General features: G+C 41.5%; 1 protein-coding gene across 2 annotated transcripts in view; it reads right to left on the bottom strand.

Moving 5' to 3' along the window:
- pcdh11 (protocadherin 11) overlaps positions 1–21,163 on the bottom strand; it is a 214,876-nt gene that overhangs the window by 187,987 nt on the left and 5,726 nt on the right. For both annotated transcript variants that reach the window (XM_066650065.1, XM_066650066.1), the window contains exons 2-3: positions 17,373–17,955; positions 4,556–7,042 (exon numbers count right to left, since the gene is read on the bottom strand). In XM_066650065.1, coding sequence (XP_066506162.1) covers positions 4,556–7,042; positions 17,373–17,912 — 3,027 coding nt within the window. In that variant the 5' untranslated portion in view covers positions 17,913–17,955. The remainder of the gene's footprint in view (positions 1–4,555; positions 7,043–17,372; positions 17,956–21,163) is intronic.

Raw genomic sequence — 21,163 nt, 5'->3', positions numbered from 1 at the left:
TCATTCATTAAGGAGGAGTGGACACACACACACACACACAAAAGATAAATAATACTAATAAATAAATATAAAAGCAGTTCTGTTGAGACTGAAAGGCAATTTGCTCTTGTTTTAGCAATAGTAATAAAAGTTAATATTGCTGCCAGCAACAGAATCGTTCATAAGAGCGTGTTGTCATTTTTGTAGTAGAATTATGTACTTCCTTTTCTTTAAAAAAAAAAGAAGAAGAAGAGGAGAAGCAAATATTGCTCCCAAATTTTAACAGCAGGCAACACACTGTTTTACCTGCTATTCCAGCTGAAGAAGTCCTACCTAACCTGTACATTGGTTTGTCACAAACAAGCGCAGATAAGACAAATGTGCTAGGACGAGTCTGTTTACCTGAATCAGTCTGTTTCACACATTTCGCTGGAAAAACCCGCACCAGGCCCTCATCTCCCACTTCTATTTCTATTAACACATTCATTCATTCATCTTCAATAGCTGCTTCATCCAGATCAGGGTCACAGTAGGTCTAGAGACGGGCAGGAACACACTGACAGGGAACCTGTCCATCACAGGTCAACACTCACTCATTCACGTGCTCACATCTATGGGCAATTTCTTGTTTTTTATTCCTCTGACTGTGGGAGGCAACTGTAGTCCCCTGAGGAGACCCACACAGACACATTGTGAACAAACTCCTCACAGAGAGTGACCCGAGGCAGGGGACTGAACCCACAACCACAGGACCCCGGAGCTGTAAACATAAGATGATACTTTCGAATGTTTTGTTATTTCAGGGGGACTGGTAGGCTACGTGATGTTTAGAATCATGAACTACCTGGGGTTTGGCATTGTCATAGATGACCAAATCTGAGAGAAATCTACAGAACAGAATGTTTTCCTGATGATTAAATATGTATATACATACATAGTTCAAAATCAAGGCACATCTGCTCTGCAGCGAGATTCAAAATTGAAGTGAAACTTAAATTATTGAAACTCAGGTCGGTCGGAGCACAGACCAGGGACTCAAGGACATACTCTCTCATATTTTATAATGTTTCTGAATTGCCGAATGCACTGCGAATCTCAATGCAAAGTAAATACCCCATGCTGCACGGGCTCCAATAAAATAGTGAGCCGATCTATATTAATGATGCATACGCTATGCATCTGTTCTGCATGGGTCTGCAAAAACAAGCTAAGTCACAAGAGGTTAGGATGACAAATAAACTCACCTGAGAAACGCCCCTGGTCTGTCTGAATGTATACAGGCCAAACAAAGATCTTCTCCGCTCTTAGGCTACTGCATATTCATAGGTCTGTCTGGGAACTGTCAAGTAGTTTGGTACTTATTTGATCTTCCACAACCAAAGCGTGTATTCTGACTGAAGTTCCCCCATCACCAGGGGGGATTGACCTCTAAAATCACCGGCTGGGAACCGGGAGAGCGGGAGATAAAAGAGAGACATTGTGATGCATATGAGGAAGGGAGAGAGGGAAAGAGGATCTCGTGCTGCATCGAATCCAGCAAATGGACCTCTTACAGTATTATGAGCCATATGGTGCCATAAATATGTTGCCTCTGAAGTATTTTGACAAGCGATTCTCTTTAGCTGTCACAGCTCTAAGTCCTGTTAAACATCCAGTTGACCTTCATCTGCAAGTGCGTACTGAAAGAAAAGCATCTATGGATGATTCTATGAATGTAATCCATTATCGCTTTATTATGACAAATGGTTTTCAGGCACCAAGGTAGAGCCACGGGGGTTGCTCATAAAACCAGCTACAAACGAGACATGACTGAACAGTCAACAACAACCTCTAGGGTCATTAGTGATCCTGAGCATTCCAGAATAAAACCTCACATCTCCAAAATATGTTACTGAGAACAGAAGAAAGCAAAAAAGCATTTATAATGTCCAGTACAATCAAAGCAATGACACTGGACCATTTATATCTGTCTGTCTGCTCACCATTACGTTTTGGCACCTACTAAAAGGCAGGTGTAACTAAACATATGAAGGTGAATATGAATAAACTGAGACACAAAAGAGACTATATGAAAAATATTGACTACGAACAATAACTTTTAGCTGCACATTGTAGCCAAGTCTACTGTCAAGTTTAGCTATGAATTAGATAAGCCGTAATCAATACTGTATCCAAAGTAAAGACCATAAACACACATTAGTGGCCAGGTTTGGCTATCTAGCTGCATTTCCTGGTCAAAACTGTAAATGAGTAAAGGACTGTAAATTTAAACGATATTTTATAAGTTGATGTTCAAGCCTGTTATTATTTGTTTGTTTAGGCCAAGAAGACCAGCATATTGCATAATGTCCAGTCAATTGTGTGTGTTGTCCTGAATAAAGCACATTTCGTTTGACTGTTGATTGATGTAATGCTTCTACAGGCATTTCTCAAGCTCTGACATATTAGGTTCAATTTTGTCAGATACAACTTGATCATTCTATAAGAAAACATCCGCACATCTAATGATACATATATATGGATACTAGATAAACATATTAAACATATCAGGTTCAATATTAGATGTATGCTACATCATCCCGGTTCACGGTGATGGACTATGTTGTAAAAAAAAAAAAAAGAAAGAAAGAGAAGCAAGACAAAAAAAAAAAAAAACCTGCATGTCCTTAAGGTGTACACAGGCTAGAAAATAAAACATTTCCTCCTAGAAACACATCATTAAACTGGAGGTGGAATATGAAATATATTCAGCTTCGGCTTTGGGTGTGCATTTTTATTAGAGAAAGCTACATCAGGGAAATGGAATGTGGTCCAGGTCCTTTTTTTTATTTTTCCTTTCTTTTTAGGTTTGTTTATCACAGAAACGATTCGCTAAATTTTGCCGCAATATTTCAATGTTTCTGGATGTTTCCCAATACGTACTGAACGTGAAGCAGTGGAGAGCCAATGAGACAAGTTGACTGAACAAATAACGAACCTAAACTGAATTATGAGGAGAAATTATGTGTTCTTTAGTAATCTGACCATGTAAGTAGGCTTATGTATAATGCACCATGGCAGAGCAATGCTTTTAGCTGCATTCTGAAAGAAAGGGCTGATGGCAAAAAGGGACTATCAGCTGTGTGTGGGTGTCACCTTAAATCATCATGCACATAATATATCTGAGTGGATATACTCTAATTTGCAAGGAATATGCAGAGCAGGATTTTCTGCATTAAGGACAGGCACGAAGGCAGAAAACAAATGCGGCAACAAAATGATGACAAAAGAAAGTATCTTCCCTTGCTATTTTGAATGCTAAGAGTCATCAAAGATAGAAGCAAATGAGAGATGTTTAGAAAACAGGAACACAATTAAAACTAATCAATTCTTCATTATTCTCCCTAAAATCTTTGGGTTTGGAACAACCATCATAAACTAATCACATCACTCAAGCCAAGAAAATGTCTGAAATTGGTGAACACAGCACAGACTCTGAGCCCGGTCATTAAAAAAAACCACAACCAGCTGACAGGAGAAAATGGATGGTGCTGAAAGCTATTAGTGAATCTACTTCTTCTGTTTAAGTCTCCAGGTCCCAAAGCTCTGTCTTCACCTTGATCTCCCTGACCCACAATCGCAGCGCTCCGTCTTCGTCTCCACCAGCAAGACCTGTCGCTGCAAGGCCACCTCTCCCTCCAACCCACATTTCCATTTATTTTCCCTCGCCTGCCTTTATTTATTAGCCACTTTGCATTTGGCACATCTCACTGGGAATCATAAGCTAAAATACTCTAGCATCCAAATGAACCTTTCTCTCATTAATGCCGGTGCTTCCCCATTGAGACAACTTGTAATGGAGTGTGTTCTGAATTGTGGTGGAAAAATAATCAGCAGTCCTCGGTAGCTTTACAACTTTCGGCTCTAATGAGGTCTATCAAGCATTTCTGTAGAAAACAATTATTTCAGCCATGTGTGTCTGTTCAGCTGTGCCTGCGGAATGCAACTCTATCTTGTTTGGTTTACTGTCAAGCATGCTTGGTTTTGGTATGTCAATCAAGAACAAACATTGCTGTAATCTCTGCGTCGAAAGCTGGAGTTCTCTCCTTTGTCGTGACTTTTTTGTGCTTCTTTCTAATAATCACTCTTTGGAATGTAATTTCTCTCTGGGAGAAAAATAACGTGACACATTCACAGGGAGAAAGAATAAAGATCAAATCTATCAGTCCCAAAGGCTGACAAGAGCTGATATTCCTTTAACCCAAACTGAGTTTTTCTAATATAGGCTTTTCTCTGATAACGAATTGTTCCTCGCCTACGTTTTCCTGTTTCTTTGAGGCAGAACTGAAATGCTTCTTTTGATTGATAAGAGCAACCAGCCAAACATGCAACAGATGCTTTCTCCTTGGGTGTAAGATCCTTTTTTTTCCCCACTGCCTTCTCAATACTCGTTTATGCATGTTTGTGCTTTTCTGGGGTTGAATCACTGCCCGAGCCCCTGCCACCCTCCACCCAGAGTCTTTCCAACAGAAGGCCAGTGAGATGGGGGGCACGAGCAGGAGGAGTGAAGGGGGTTAAAAAGGAACTTGTGAATTACCTGTCGAGTGTGGATTTGCCCGGGTGACTTGAAGCTCCCTTGACAGCTGCACTCTGAGACACTGTAGGGGTCGGAGCTGCTGGAGGAGCATTTGGAGAGTGAGTCACAGCCAACTACGAACGTGTTGTCTAAGGGGAGCTCCTGAATCACATGGTGCTTCTTGGGAGCCACTGGGGTCTCTGGTTTGATCTGAAAGGTAGGCTGCGGTGAGGCTGACTTGTAATGCTTGGCTAAGTCGGGGCTGTCAGGTTTAAAGGTAGTTGGCGTGGTGGCCCAGTTATACTTCCCCATTGTCTGCTCCTCAAGCTCAACTGGGAGGTCCAAGGTGCCGTTGATGTGCTCGTGTGTGGTGTCTTCAGACTTGGATTCTTCAATAGTCACAAAGTTTAGCAGCAAGCTCTTAGGGGACCTCTTCTTTTTCTTCTTCTTTTTCTTGATCTGACGGCCCTCCTGGTTGGGTGACACCCACTCGCCACTTTGCTTGCCCTTTTGAACAACTTTGTGTCGAGGCGTCTGTCGGCAACGTACCAAAGCTGTCACAAAAATAACCAGGATCACGGTCATAGTCCCAGCTATTATGGCTATAACGACTATGACATAGCCATTGGTCTGAGGCATTATATCACTGTCCCCAACATTCTTGTCCAAAGGAGTCTCCATGCTCTTGCGCACTTGCTCCTGAATGAATGTGGCATTGGAGACAGTGTCATTGATGAACAAGTGAACAAGGGCAATGGCGTGCAAGGACTCTGGCTGGCCTGAGTCTTTGACCATCACTACCAACCTGTGGAGGCCTTGATCAGCATTAGCAATCTTCTCTTGCAGGGTAATGTTTCCTGTGGTTTTATCAATCGCAAACAGTCCTCTTTGTAACCCTCCGATGATACTGTACTGCAGCTCGGCATTCATGCCAGTGTCATTGTCGATAGCAAACACTCTGGTCACCACAGAGCCAGGGCTTGTTGTGAAAGGGACAAGGTCGTAGGAATAATTGGACGGGGGGATGACAAACACAGGCCGATTGTCATTGACATCAACGACATTTATAGTCACCTTGGCATAGGAAGTTGTCTGAGACAGTCCTCCATCCACGGCCTTAACGACAAAGGTGTAGGAGCTTTGCTGCTCCCTGTCAAATGTGATATTTGGTTTGATAACACCAGTTTTGGGGTCGATGATAAAATTGTCCTTCCCGTTTATGATAGAGAGGGTGACTACCGCATTGTCACCAGCGTCTGCATCTGTGACTGTGATCAAACCAACCGTGCCATACAGAGGCAAGTTCTCAGGCACGTAGAAGTTGTACTCAGGATGGGTGAAAGCTGGACTGTTGTCATTTTGGTCTTGGACAATTAGCTTCACCGTGACATTGCTCTGCAGAGGATTAGAACCATTATCCCTGGCAATGACTGTGAAGGAATACTTTTCTTGTTTCTCTCTGTCCAGCTTCTTGCTAACAGAGAGGATCCCAGACCGCTGATCTACATGAAACCCATCAGGTGCATCTGGGCCAAGGGAATAAATAATAAGGGCATTGGAACCACTATCTAAATCTGTGGCGCTGATCTTTATCAGCTGTGTGCCAGGTTCATTGTTCTCTGGGATGGACAGCTGAATCTCCGGCTGAGGGAAAACTGGGGCATTATCATTCTCATCCTTGATTTTAATGAGGACCATTGCGGAAGTGTTCAAAGGAGGTTTCCCTGAATCTGAAGCAACTATCTTAATTGCATACTCTCGAGTAGTTTCATAATCTAAAGGGGCTGCAGTTTCCAGCAAGAATTGGTCGTTAAAAACCGGCTTCAACCGAAAGGGTACGTCATGATCCGTGTAACATGTCACTTTACCATTAAGGTCAGCATCTCTGTCAGTCACAGTAATTAGAGCTATTTTTGTGTTTAGAGGGGCATTTTCAGATAACAATACAGTGCCATTTACAGGGTTCATTATATACCGAGTGTCTATAGAAGGAACGTTGTCATTGACATCAGTTACATTGACTATCACAGTAGCCCTTGAAGGGGTGGTGCTACCATCGCTGGCATGGACAATAAGCTTGTGGACTGGGTTGGATTCTCTGTCCAGCGGCTGCTTGACGGTAATCAATCCAGTGGAACTGTCAATAGCAAAGTGTTGTTTGGTAGCTGGGGAGATTTGGTTGCTGAAGGAGAAGTGGATCTGGGCGTTGGAGCCCAGGTCAGCATCTGTGGCATGAAGCTGTGTGACTGATGTCCCCATTGGGGCGTTCTCAGGCACGTTTACCTCCACTTCGCTGTCCTTGAACACCGGGCGATTGTCGTTCACATCTGAGACTGTCACCTGTAAGATGGCCGTGCTGGACTTCGGAGGGTTGCCACCATCTTCCACTTTGATTTTCATCACAAAGGTGTCCTTGGTTTCTCTGTCCAGGTTCTGCTGGACTATAAGCTGGGGCCACTTGTCTCCTTCTGGAGTCTCAATGATGTCCAAGCCAAACTCACTCACACTCTGAAAAGAAGAGAAAAGACAGCGTCTGAGAATTCACCATACACTGACTGATAAAGACATGGTATGTAATGCTGTTAGAAAGAAGTCAGTTTTCCAAAATGATATGTGGATTTCTTTACATAACTTCTTTAAAAAGCCCAATCCCTCTCTCCAATAAATGTCACACGCTGTAGTTTATTTTGGCTTTAAATAGATGTTTATTCAAGCTGCAGCAACAAACCTTAGGGTTAAAGTTCTTTAATCCTATTAGAAAATGCATAAGGTCTTGAAAATATTGACTTAAAAAAAAAACACAACCAGGGGATATGATCCACTTATAAAGTAAAGACTTATGCAAACACTGGCTCCTGCACACACAGTAAACACTACCATGAAGCACCTGAAAGCTAATATATGATGCATGTCTCTACGTGTTGCACCCTGTGCCCTTTTTTTTGCTCTTCAAATTAATCAAATCCAAAATATGGTAAACAATCAAAAGCTGTCAGGGAGAGGAAAGGGAAATGAGGTGACATTCATTTTTGTGCTTGTCTAAACAGAAGTTAATGAACAAATTGCTTTTAGAGTGTTTACAGAACACACTACTACTATGTCCTTCAGTGGATATAATTTGCGTTTCTTCCTGTCTCCCTCGTGATGCGTAGGCTTTATTTTACTGATTCCCACCTTCTCAGCTTGTTCAAACAGGTCTGGTTGATTTAGGAAAAGTGGCAACTTTGACATTCAAATGCAGTAGGTCTGTTGTGGAGAGTACAAAGCAAAACGGAGCAAATCAATTCAAGATACAAAGCCACGCTGTCCAACCTCGTAGTGGCACTTTAATGAAACTGTGGATGTAGGCCTATTCGCCCTCCAGTGCACTCTGCTATGTGCTGCCTAAAAAATAGATTCTATTTTACCTTTTCACAGAGAGAGCTTGATTTGGTATCGTAGAGACGGCTCACCTGATTTGGAGTTCATACGTTAGAGAATCAGCTGAAAAGGAAGCCAAAGAGATAAGCTCCCATTTTTAAATACACTGCAAGACCACCACAGATTAAAGAGAGAGAAAAGCTGTGCAGTTAAAAAGGCTTTCCTCCCAAGGAGGGCTAAATCTAGGCAAGAGTAAAGCCTAAGGAAAAGGAAAACAAATGCATATGTAATCCCCATGAGAAACCAGCTTTGACTGTTCAAAGTAATTGCCTTCCCTTCAAAACTAGCGCTAATATTTACGATTACAGATCAGGCTGCGTGGAGAAGCTAAAAGCAGGCTACTCTGTCCTTCCGAGGTAAAGCTAGAGAGGAAGGCGGAGAGGAAAAAGAAAGGGCTCAGTGCTTGAATGAGAGTCAAGCACATTTGAGAAACAAAGAGCCTCTTTGAAGCTCTTTCAGTCAGAAACATTTCCATGCTAAAACAAGAAAAACACGTCTTCCTTAAGAGATAAGCGCCATGGTGCACATAACGCCGGGAGAGATTACTCTGTCTAGGCGCATATTTCAAAAGCGATTAAGATATATGCATGTCCCATGTTCAGGCTTCAGTTCACTAATTTAGAATGACTTCAACAAACAATCATTTATTGGCACATTGCTTGTGCCATATCGTAACTGTCATGGCAACAGGAATCAAATATTGTAGTACTGACAAAATAAGTGTCGTGAACTTCAAAGAAACCATGTAACATATCTTCCTTGGTGGTTTTTGGCACAGACTATGGCTTCACCATCTGTAGCTGGTACAGTCAGTACTACAAACATGAAAGTAGGTTAGGGGGACCCTAGAAATAATGAAAATAAATAACATTAAATATCTACATATTTACACTCACAGTGCATGATGATAAAAAGTAATTCTTCTTCCACATACATGAAACACTGCACAAAATAAAGTGGCCATGCTTGATTTATTTCATCTGTCTAAACAGAAATTATGCACAAGTCTCAACAACTAACTTTAATGTTGCGAGTCAACGTTTGCCTTAATTTCAGGGTCCATTCTTTTCAGGAGACTTGCTTTTTTCCTTGTTCCTTCAAGGAACCTGCAGCAACTTAAAAGTTGCTTGCATTTTCAGCACCCCCCAAGTAGCCCCATCACATTCAGGTCTGGACCCTGGGGAAATGAGGCTGTGATTCTGGAAACATAATCAGCTTAATAGTTTGATTTGCCAGTTTATTTTTCATTTAAGTCTGCTACCTTTCCTCAGTGAAAGTATCTTGACAGCCCCACACCCTTCCAGGACTATAGCTTTGGTCTCTTACTGTGTAAGGAAGAGCAGAAAAACAAATTGATTTTTTTTTCAGATCTAAAGCAAGAGTGGAATGAGATTTTCACGTGTCTCTCAAAGATGAGAAAACTTGAAATACTGTATATTTAATGGTAATATGTTTTTGTGGTTTATGAAGACATATATGGCTTTAAGAAGCAATCTATATCAAAAGCTGCCCTTCACATTCACTTTTCACTTTATGTGAGAATTCTCATGACCAAAAGAAATGCAAGAAAATACCTGGAAATTACAGTTTCTTGATTGTGATTGATAAATAAATGTACTCAGTAAAATGAACTTGACCCAGACCTAAACATATTTGCAACAAGTAAAAATACTTCCTTCAGAAACGTACAGAAACGTATAAAACATTTCATAACTGGTTTTCCTAAGGAAGGCCTAGACGATGTGTCTTCACTGCGAGAGGACGGATGCACTGACCTATAAACAATCTCCTGCTAGGACAACAGGATTTACTTTGGTACTCACTCATAATCCAACAAATAAACAGCTGCTAATGTTATATTTAAACACTTTAAAATCCTCCAGAATGAGACAGAGGCCGCATCACTTTTTAAAGAGTCCCCACTAAGAACATCAAAGACACACTCGTTAAAAGTGAGATGAAGGGCGTATTGAGTAGAACCTGGGGCACTGGAGCCTGCAACTACTCAGATGTGCTACATGTAAATTTATAAACAGCCACTAAAATAACCAGCCCAAAAGGATCAGTTACATCACCCATTCCTCTTTGTGCATCACTGCAGGAGTTGTCTATTTCATTTCACGCAAAAGCTGTATATTGGCGAGATCAAGAGGAGACTCACTTACGGTATTGTTAAGCACCTTCATACTTCCAGAATTAAGGATAGGTCATTTCCAGGGCCAAGGCATTTTCCCTTTAATGGACATTCCATTGAAGGACCTCTGTCCTATACACACACACACACACACGCAGACACTCTTGGAGTGACATACTAGTTTGTAGTCATGCTGTTACAAAGCGTAATGTTCACCATAGCCATGGGTTATGAGGCGTGTGAAGATTGGATCTCTTTGACTACATGTCTGTGTTTAGTTTTGTTTTACATGGGCAGCTGCAGACAATACACAGAGGATCTAATGAGCTATGTATTTTATTTATTTATTTATTTATTTCCTGTGGCCAAAGGCTGTATGAGTTATCAATCAACACTTTTGTTCTAGTCAGGCCCATATGAAATGAGGCAGGGGGATTCTGCTTACCTTGGGGCGGACTAAGGAAGAGTCAAAAGAGCATGAATCACCAGCCCAAGGGAAGTGACAATCATCTGAAAGTAATATGCATGCTGCTGGAGAATCTTTACATATTTATACCTACTGACCTGCAGCTTATTACCAGATACACATGAGGTGAGTCTGCTTCTTAGGAGGATTTGATTGACAGGAAACAACACCAAACAAGACGCTCAAACCTGTACCAGATGTCCTATATGCAATTAGAGCTGCAGCTATTGACTGTTTTCATGTCCAAATGCACAGAAAATAAATATTATCATGAATATTTGAATATGCTACGTGAATAACAAAAACCCAAGACATGATTTTCACTTTAATGACCGAACAAATTGCTTTTCTTGCTCCATTGCATTGCTGTATTAATACATGTAGCTGTTGTTTTTGAATAAAACTTCACAGAAGCTACAAGACAATGCACAAAATCACTGATAAGCAAGTAGCACAAAATGTTAATCCAGGGGATCCTGCCTAATCTGGCAACATTGAACAATTTGCTGGCACTGTTTCAATGCATTAGCAATGAGCAGCTCAGGGGAGCAGAGAAAATAACATCTTTTTAACTGTTGTCTTGAAAGTTTTTGTAAAGTCCTGTCGGTTTGCCGCAGACTGACCATATATTCTACAGGGTCAGTGGGTTTAAAACCATTTACAAGGTGTGTTTTAACTGAGCATGAACTAATCTAAGAGACACTTGGTGCTAGATGCAATGTCCACAAACTTGGTAGCAGACAGATAACCAAATACATGTTGAAAAATATAATGTCTTTTAAGCCAAAAAAAGAAAAAAAAGGTGAACCTACTTGGAAAAACTACTAACTACAACCTACAACAGATACAGCTGCCTAGCAATGGTCACTGGGCAATAAATTAATTTCTGATTTCATAAAAGTAATGAGTATAGAGTAGGTATTGCATACAAATCATGTATCTCTGAAATGGAAAGTTCTCCAGAGAGGCTATATTTAAAGGGTATGTTCATTCATTCATTTTCTGTAACCACTTTATTCCATTCAGGGTCATGGTGGGTCCAGAAATGACAGAAACACACCCAGGGTCATTTTTAACCTTTTCTGTTTATCCGTTCATCATGAGAAATTCACATAATGAAAAGTGCAGTCTGTGATTTCAGAATCTGTCAATAACCGTGATTTTCCTCAAATGTGACAGATAGTATTTTCTCTAATGATTTTACAGTTTCTGATATTAAAGTCATTATATGTATGCACTTTGTTCATATCAGGTGCATTCCAATGTTTTATAATTAAATATCATTACTCAGTCATTTCAGAAAGACATTTTTTTTTCCACTGCCTTGAATAGCACATCCTCAGAGTCTCGTTCAGAAATGCGGATGTGGATCAGGTGAAGCGGCTTCCTTTATGAATCAATCATATGACCTTGCATGAAATCTGCAGAACCTAAGGGCCTACAGCGCTGATTTATATACACCAGTAGATTACATACAAATGTTTTTTTGTGTAAGCAGCTGAAGCCCAGTGAACAAAGCTGTGAAGACACCCTCTTCCTCAATCCTCTGACCACGTTCTCACTTTTTTCTCCTCTGCCACCGGCTGTGATCAGATTTAAACCATTTGGCCAAGACCAGAACACAAGAGCTGTCTCCTTGGACCAATGCTCATCCAAGCCCCCAGCCAAAATCAGCCACAAATGAAATCTGGAACCAAATGAAAGGGAGCAATATGGCTGGAAGCCTCCTCTGTTCCTCAACCATCAAGTGCCATCCAGCACGCTAATAGAAATTTATCAGCCATCTCCAATGCTCAGACGTCATCCACGTCTGTGCATTTATTCTTAATAAGATAATAAGATATGCAAAACAAAATTTAAAATATTAGATTGTATTGCTTGGCACACACTAAATTCATACATTCATATTCTGTAACTACTTCATCTTTGTTCAGGGTCACGGTGGGTCCAAAGCATACAAGGAATCATTGGGCGCATGGTAGGAACACACCACACTCAGTAGTTACTTACACCACACTCACACCTATAGAGGATATCTCTGCAGACACAGGGAGAACACACATAACTCCTCTCAGACGGTGACCCAAGTAGCACCCTTTTGCCACCGACAATCTAAAGTCTCAATAACATGACTGACGTCGAAACTCTTATTGATTTGGCTGGCTATATTTTATCACGTTTTGTCCTAAACAAAATTGCTTATTGTGGCTCAGTCAGTGAGTTATTAATGATGTATCATTTAGTAGTACTGCAATCATATTAGTGTAAGTTGAACTTAATATGATGTTAATATGATATAGTTCTGAAATTGATATGTACAGTATAAAAAACTCCCAAGGACAAACAAGAAACATGAACTCATCATCAAACTTAAACTTACTGGCTCTGTCAATATTAATATTTTTAAAACAAAATTTTAAATTAAGATCTGACAACAGCGCCCTGTAATGAATGCCAGTCAGTGGCAGATGTTCTAAATAATGTATATTGAAATACTGAAAATCCTGATATTAAGTTATTGTCCAGCCCTAGCCCTAGCCCTAACACCTCGTAATAGTTTTACATTAAAATTACTGCTTCAGAATCTTTGTGATACCCCACTGCTGTGTAACAGGGAGAATATAGTCTCTGTCACTGGGCTCAGCACTGCAGAAACTGCACTATGTATCATTCTGAGGAGGGTGCGGAGATTTTCTATGAAGATTATACAAGCTGAGATACTTTCTGTGAGTGAGTGACATACTTACTGCACTATGGAATGGCAAAAATATTTAACAAGTCCATTGGGTACTGGTAATTTTTTTCTGCAGGGTGGCACGGTGGTGCTGAAGGTTGGGTTGCTCAAGGTTTCTGGGTAGGGTCAGGATGAAGAATGAATGAATAAATAAATGAATGAATGGATGGATTTGTGTATGTTATTCATTTCAATGAATGTGTAAAACTATACAAATATAAATATCTATGCATCAGCATCATTATCAGAATTGACACAATAATATCAGATATTGCTAATGGCACATATTACCATAATCAGTGCATCTTTAATCATTAGTGTTTTAATTAGTCGCCTCTTCTGATTGGCTGCTGAGATAACCCAGATGACATAAAACTAATACAAGCATGCAAATCTATATCTCAGCACTAAAGCTCAATGTGTTTACCTTAACTTATCAATTCCAAACACACAGACTGACAGAAAAAAGGAGTAGTGTGCCATAACAGAAGTGAAATAGAGCTAAGAACTGCTATCCTAATGTGGGGTAAGAGTGCTTAAATGGTGGACTGAAAATAACAATGCGTGGGGTGGAACCCACAACAGAAAAGTCAATATCTTCATCCCCTGAGTCTGATCTGATCCACATGCCTCTAGACAGAACTTGTAAAAAGGCTCTCTTTAAGTGATAAAATCTCTTCTAATGGAAAGCCCTCCTCCAGCCATGCATGGTATTACTTTCCCCAGGCTGACCTTGATGGCGTCCACAGGAGCTGGAGAAGCGCCGTTCCAGGTGACATAGCAACACTAATGCTGATGGAACAATTAATATGGCACCTCAATTAAAAGCGGGAGTAGGCAATAATGCCCCTCCGTGTCATCGGGGGCGGGCTTCCTCTTTGGCGGGACATGCCTTGAATGAGCAAAGAGCAGAGATTGGGATCAGCTGCAGCAGCAAGAAGGGCTCCTTTTCTACAGCAGAGTCTCTTTCTGTAGTGGCTGCTTTGGCCAACAATGCCCACAATTAGGAAACTATAAAATACACTCTGGACACCTATTCCGTGCAGAGAATTCAGTGAATGTGTAATCTCAGCAAGAGAGCTTTTGCTAAATAGAACGTGGTGCTCAGGAGTAGCTACACATGGGCCATTAGCCCAGTCCAATGCTGGCTATAATATAAAAAAAGGCTCCCATGAAACAGTGGTCTATGGAAACTCTATCATATATTTCAAACGAGTTGCAGTGATGTTTGTGATCAAGACCCCATCATCCAACATCACTGTCTGACTTTCCTATTGCTCTCAGAGTCCATCACGTCCTCACAGCAATGTTTCAGCATCAAAGGCGTAGAGCTTGTTAGCACCATGAATAGTGTATGAAAGTTCTATTTCTGAGCTTATTTTCAGAATATAAGTATTGGCCTTTTTGAAATGCACTGCAACATTACTGGTTGAATATCAAATATATGGTAAGAAATGTGGCCTGTGCAAAAGTGATGGCACCTCATTCATGTCATCCTTTATGACTGTTCCATGTCTTGTCATAAGCAAATGAATAGAAATTATACACTGCCCTTTACAGACAAATATTATATTTATATGTGCTCCCTGCTGAACATGGGGTATCCAAGTTTTTTACTTCAATCATCTAAATAGGTCATTTGAGCAGGGGTGTTCGCATGAAACTGCACATGACTCAGCACGCGCTCATTTATTATTGGAAATTAAAAGCGGGAGTAGGCAATAATGCCCCTCCGTGTCTTTGGGGGTGGGCTTCCTCACTTTCAGGGCCTGCCTTGAATGAGCAAAGAGAAGAGATGGGGATCAGCAGTAGGGCTTTTTTTTTTCTTTTTTCCAGCAGAGCCTCTTGCTGTACAGCGCAGCAGCTGCCGTGGCCCACAATGCTAATCACGCTTCGCCACGCTGAGAATCAGTTCGTCTCTCCGGGTAAACTATTACTGTGCACAAGCTTCAGAGACTAGCTCTCAGAGGACTGCGCAAACACAGTCCAAGAGGTGGATTTGCGGCCAGATGCTACTCCAGGGATGTTCGCACCAACCTCAGAGAAGTAACCACCCCCCCCACCATCCCCCAACCCTTTCTTTCGCATCCCACCAATAGACCCACCCTCACTGAGCACTGTTTGATTCCCATTCAGTCATCCAGGCCATAAACAATGGGGAACTGCTCATGCACCACAAGAAATTGTGAATTACTGAACCCAGAAGAGAAATTTATTGCAATACGCAGCCTCTCTGTAACATTAGTTTGGTCATTTTCCAAGCACGAGCAATTGAGAACGGGGCACTGGAGAGGCCTTGGCAGCGGAGGCTCTTTAAAAATGCAAATTGGTAACCTAATCAGACATGGAAAGCAAGGATTCTGCTAATTCTCACAAGAAAAGGTACAAATTACTCTTTCACGCATTAATGACACTCTTGACTTCTTTGTTCCCGAAACGTGCCATAGTCTTAATCAAAGTATGAGGAGAACTTCGGCACACATTTGCTCTGAATATTTGCTTCATTTATTGTACTTTATTATAGAAAATTGCATTTCAACCAGCTGGGAAGGAATAGGTGATACGCTTTATGAAATGAATTTTACCATAACCTGAGTAATACAGAATGTTCGGCTGTTATTATACCTCGCACACGGGATCAAATATGCAAAATGAAATTCATCTGTGACACATTAGGTGCTGTACATAGTGTAATGGAATGCATTCCATTATCCTACTTTCAGGTTTGGGCAGACTATATTAAGGCCCAGAGAATATTGCGCTAGTTTCTGGTAGAACATCAATTAGTCGGTGGGGAGGAAAATGCATGGTCTGCATATTGTTCCCATCTTTCTTGGCCACAATTAACAACTTACCTTAAACAAAACAGCAAATTACTCTGGGAACATTGAGCTAAAATACAAGTGCTATTTTTTATCAGAGACCTTAACTATCCATTAATGGCAATGGGAATTAATGAATCATATGCTCTCAGTAAATATAAAGGAACTAAATTCTCACTGGGGTGGTACCCTTTACCTCCCTGAGGTGGGAATCTCAAGAGTGCGTTTTCAGTGCCTTTTGTTAGGGAACATAATTGTACTCTGTTCCTTTGCAGTTGCAGAACCCATACATCCTCACCTGACTCCAGGCTTTTTAGCTGATTTGTCTTGTTTACAATATTAGGTTACGCAAATGTACAAATATTTATCTTTCCTGTGTTTCTTTAAAAAAAAGTTATTTAAAGTACACAGCTGGATCTTAGGAACACTCTTAGCAAATAAAAAAATTAAAAAAAACACAGCACTGAAAGGCATTCTTTGATTTGTAGCATTAGCAAAACTCTTTTTTTTCTACATTTGCCACACATTTTACAAACTTATTTTATAGTAATATTTCCATCAGTGTGAAGAAACACATAACCAAGCATGGTTCTTTATCAATCAATGATTCTTTATAGAACTGTCATCTTTAAGAACCACTGACGAACTGTTTTAGGAAGATACCTTTGTGTGTAGTCTTACAATGCGAGTACCTGTACAGCAGGGCTGAAGATGTTGACCAACTCATCTCCATAAATTTTTCACAACATTATTCTGAATTAATTTGGTTTAAATATGATAATGTTCCATACGATGATTCCAGGACAATAAGTATGCTTATTCTTTTAAACCTGAGCACTGAATTCTGCCAGCTGAATGGGTCCATGATGTCACAACACATGGGTGTCTGTTTATTTCTTATTGGTCATATTCACTGCCTGTTCACATGCACTGTTTATTGAGTTTAATTTCGAGAGGGTACATGAAATCTTGAGGTTTTGAAAGCAACACTAGGTAGCATTTTTACCTTAAAAGAGTTCAACTCTGTATAAACTGCACTATGTAACATTTGGAGGCAGGCAGAAAACCACCACGCCCCGTCCACTTGATTTCAGGACAGTGCTGTAAAATTGAACTAGACTATGAAACTGTAGGGGGAGCCCAAGAGCAAAAATATATATTTTTTTCTTAGTTGCTTTGAACATGGTACTACTCCAATCAGTCCTTCAGCCATACTCTACAGTGTATTCATTTCTAATTCCACAGGATAACAGTGTGCTCACCTTGACAAGTTCATAACGTTGGATCCCATTGATCCCCACGTCAGGGTCAAAGGCGGAGGGGATGGGGTAGCGGTTGTTGATGGCTGTATTCTCAGGAATGGATATGTTGATGACGGTAGACTGGAACAGCGGCGCATTATCGTTGATGTCTTCAATGAGGAAGCGGATCTTGACCAGCCGGAAGATCTCATCCGGCAGCACGGCCACTTCGATCTCGTAGTAGCAGCGCTTCTCGGTGAAGACTCCGGAGCAGAGCTTCTCGCGGTCGATTCTGTTGGCGGTGGTGAAAATCTCCCCTGTGCTGGCCTCCACCCGCACCAAAGGCACATCGCCCGTCTTATAGACCGGTTTGAACTGCAGGGCCGACGACAGCTTGATGCCGGGGTCCAGGTTGAGGTCCAGGTCTTTGCGCAGGTTTCCGATGCGCACATTCTCAGGCTGCTCCTCCTTCACCGTGTAGTCCTTCTCCTGGGCCCAGCACACTGATGCCAGGCAGGTGAGGAAAAGCACCAGAACATGAGCCTCACTTGCCAAGTCCATGCTCAGAGTGGGAGGGGATCTCTTCTGGTAAGGTCTGTAATTTCTATGGTAATAAGGGAAGATGAGAAAAAAAGAAAGAAAGAGAAAGATAATTATTGTATCCACAACTATGTAACACACAATTACACATTCAGCTATAATTAGCATTCTTCTCTCTCTGGGTTTTTTCCCTAACTGACCTTTCACATCTTAACAAGTGAGGAGCCAGCCGGTGCCTTAAATCTATGGGACAGCGTTTAGTGGTGTTCAACACAATTAACCTCTGGCGCTTCCCATCAAACGCTGACTGTATGGACCAGGGACTGTTACAGGTTCACTTAACTTTCACAATCACCCCTAATTAAAGCCATTACCCACTTCAAGAAACAAGCAGCTGGATAATCAATTGATTTATTTGTCAGACAGTTGTCACAAATACACTCAGGTAAGAAGCTCAATGGCATAAATGTATACAGCTACATAGATATGAGATACAGTGCATTGTCTATAAGCTTGGCTTTTTTGAGTATGCTTTGCAATTATCCACAATGATGAGCTATTTGACCATTTGAAAGAAATATCCGCTAAAGTCTCTAAAGCCGATCGTAATTTTGCCACACAGAAAGACAAAGCCATATTTCGAAAGCATGCTGACATGATTTATGAATCAGCATTTTGCCGTTTGTTGCCAACACGATGGTTACATCAATCCTGTCAGGGCATAATATAAATAAAAGTTGCCAGAGGGCTGAGGCCCTCACTATGCGCCAGCAGCTCAACTAGGTCATGAAGAACTGGTGAGGAGGATGCCTAGCACTTCCCAAGTCTGGGTATTGTTACTTTACAGACTTTCATATGCCGTGCTATTTCTGTAAGAAAATGTGATTTCTGTAATTTCCCCAGACACGCCGAAAAGCCATTCTACCCGCTTTCTCTTTTCTTTTAATCAAAGCAATGGTAACAATATGAAAGTTTAAAAAGTACAATCTATGCATCTTTAATTTGCTCGACTCCAAAAAGCTTTGCCCCAAGAGTTGACAGATTCGTATGCAGCCTTTTTTTGAAGGAAGGATACATTAAATATAACTTTAGCATATTAATGACTCTAATATGTGACAGTAGAACAAGGGCAGGGAGAATAAAGTGCCCCTTTTTTTTCGGAGAGTTTCATAAAAACGGATATTTGAGAAATATTCCACAGAAGGCAGACACAAATAATAAATCTCAGGGCTGATGTGAGCAGTTATTTGCATTTGCACGTCCGACTGATGGAGGTCTAATGAACAAATTGCTCAATGACTTTTCTGGCCTTGGCGGCAGAGACGCCCGACCGTCCAGAGAATACATCAAAAATTAATCAGAAGTTGATGATATGAGCGTGACATTTACCATCAGGATTCCATAAGCTCCCAGTGAAAGGATGACTCCGTCGACTATATAGGGCTCATGGAGGCTGTTTTGATGTGCAAGAAGGGCAAACAGAGGCGAGCTCAGACCTGTACTGTCAGAGCGTGTTCTGTTTCTGGTGCTGAGCGCTCGGTGGCAGACCTCTGGAGAGACTCATTAAAGGTGGACTGGACACAGGAGCCCTGCTCACGATATTTACATGACAGTGATCAATGAGAGGCTTATTCTTCACACTGATTCACAAACGGGTAGCTATGGGTTGTCCTTTGGAAAAACAGAGAGATCATGATTTGCTTGGCTTTGAAGTTTTTGCCTGTGTTTTGGCCGGCTGCAGAGGCCCCGCAATTACTATTCACCTACTGTACTAGGATAAGCCGGAAAGAGTCTTCGGCTGTGCCCAACAATGCATAATGAAGAGAACTCACTGGCTAAGGAGTGCATTGCAGGGTGGTGAATAAAAGATGAAAAGATGATCTAGATTCTTCGACATACAGTAGCTCTGTCGTACATTAAGGATGACGTGGGGAGGCAAGGAACCGCCACCTCTTTCAAGTTCTTTGTTGTGTAAAAATCCGGGTTTGATACAATCCCACAATGCCGGTTTCTTCCTAATACTGAAAATATCCAATAATAATGAGATGTACAATCCTTTCGGAAAAATGAGCCCCGCTGAACTTACGTAACCCAAAAATAGAACAGAATAGTGTACACAGAATAAGTACCAGCTCAAGTGAGCGCTGTCTGGCATTTTGTAAGGAGCTCTGCTATCCAGGGACATGGAGACTAGGATTAGACAATTCCGCAAGGGAGCCCACGTCATTCCTCGCCTTATTTAGGACAGTTTATCTTGTTGCAAAACATGTATAGCCATTTTATGCTCCAGCTCCCTCCTGGGACCAACTCGTTTTAAAACTAGGCTCTAGATAGATTTGCAATGGCTTTGAGGTTCAACTTTCTCAATCTTTCAGAAAGAGAGAGAGAAAGAAAACTGGGGGAAAAAAACCCACAAAACTTCCAGCTTTTTAGCGCACTGGGAGAAGGCGTCGAGAGAAATCACATGTCAGTGAGGACATTTTTCCTGCTTGCACTGGGTTCCAGTGATCTATTTTGAGCGCTGGACCATGGATTCCACGGAGTAGGCAAAAGCCACCCATCCCTCCGGAGCCCGAGCCGAGGAACACACTGAGTGTGGATCACTTTACAAGACAATGTGATGGACTGAGCTGCCTGTTTTTATTATGAGCCGAGCTGTCAGGGAGGGAAATATCCCGCCGGCCTGAGTGCACTTCATCTTACATCGCGATGGGAGCTTTGCTTTGAATAATTGTCTGTGTGGATCAAGAATGCATGCGACTGGCTGGGGGACGAGGGCAGGGAGCTCTCCGAAGAGGAAAGGTGCGAGATTTTCGCCGATTAAACTGACAGAGCCAAATCAGAGCTGTAATTAAACCGTGAAGGCGTTTCGGAGAATTATTAAGGGTGCTTATGGAAGTTAATCTGGGACAAGTGCCTAAAGCATGTCACTTACTGTAACTCATTCATTTTCATCAGCCAGGCTCCCCTCTCCCTGTCGGCTTTTCAAGGAACTTCGCGCTTGCGCGTGTTTCTTTGACATTTCAATGTCTTGTTTGAATTTGCCCTCAACCTCCTGCCATCAGCAGCTTGAGGCCCATCGGCCCCCTGCCAGCTGTTCAGCAGCCTCCTCTACCTGCTCTCCCTCGACTCCAGTCAGGATGTCAATCTTCTTATCCACTGAGGGCGTGCATGTCTCTTTTATTCATTATCCTCCGTTCGCACATTATAAATCTAGTAGAAATAGCAGGATTTCCAGTGTAGAGTACTGATATACTGATAAGTATCATTAT

Source organism: Hoplias malabaricus, chromosome 17, assembly GCF_029633855.1.
Source record: "Hoplias malabaricus isolate fHopMal1 chromosome 17, fHopMal1.hap1, whole genome shotgun sequence".
Lineage (NCBI taxonomy): Eukaryota > Metazoa > Chordata > Actinopteri > Characiformes > Erythrinidae > Hoplias > Hoplias malabaricus.
The sequence above is the reverse complement of the archived record's forward strand: the minus strand, read 5'-3'. Positions and strand labels throughout refer to the sequence as shown.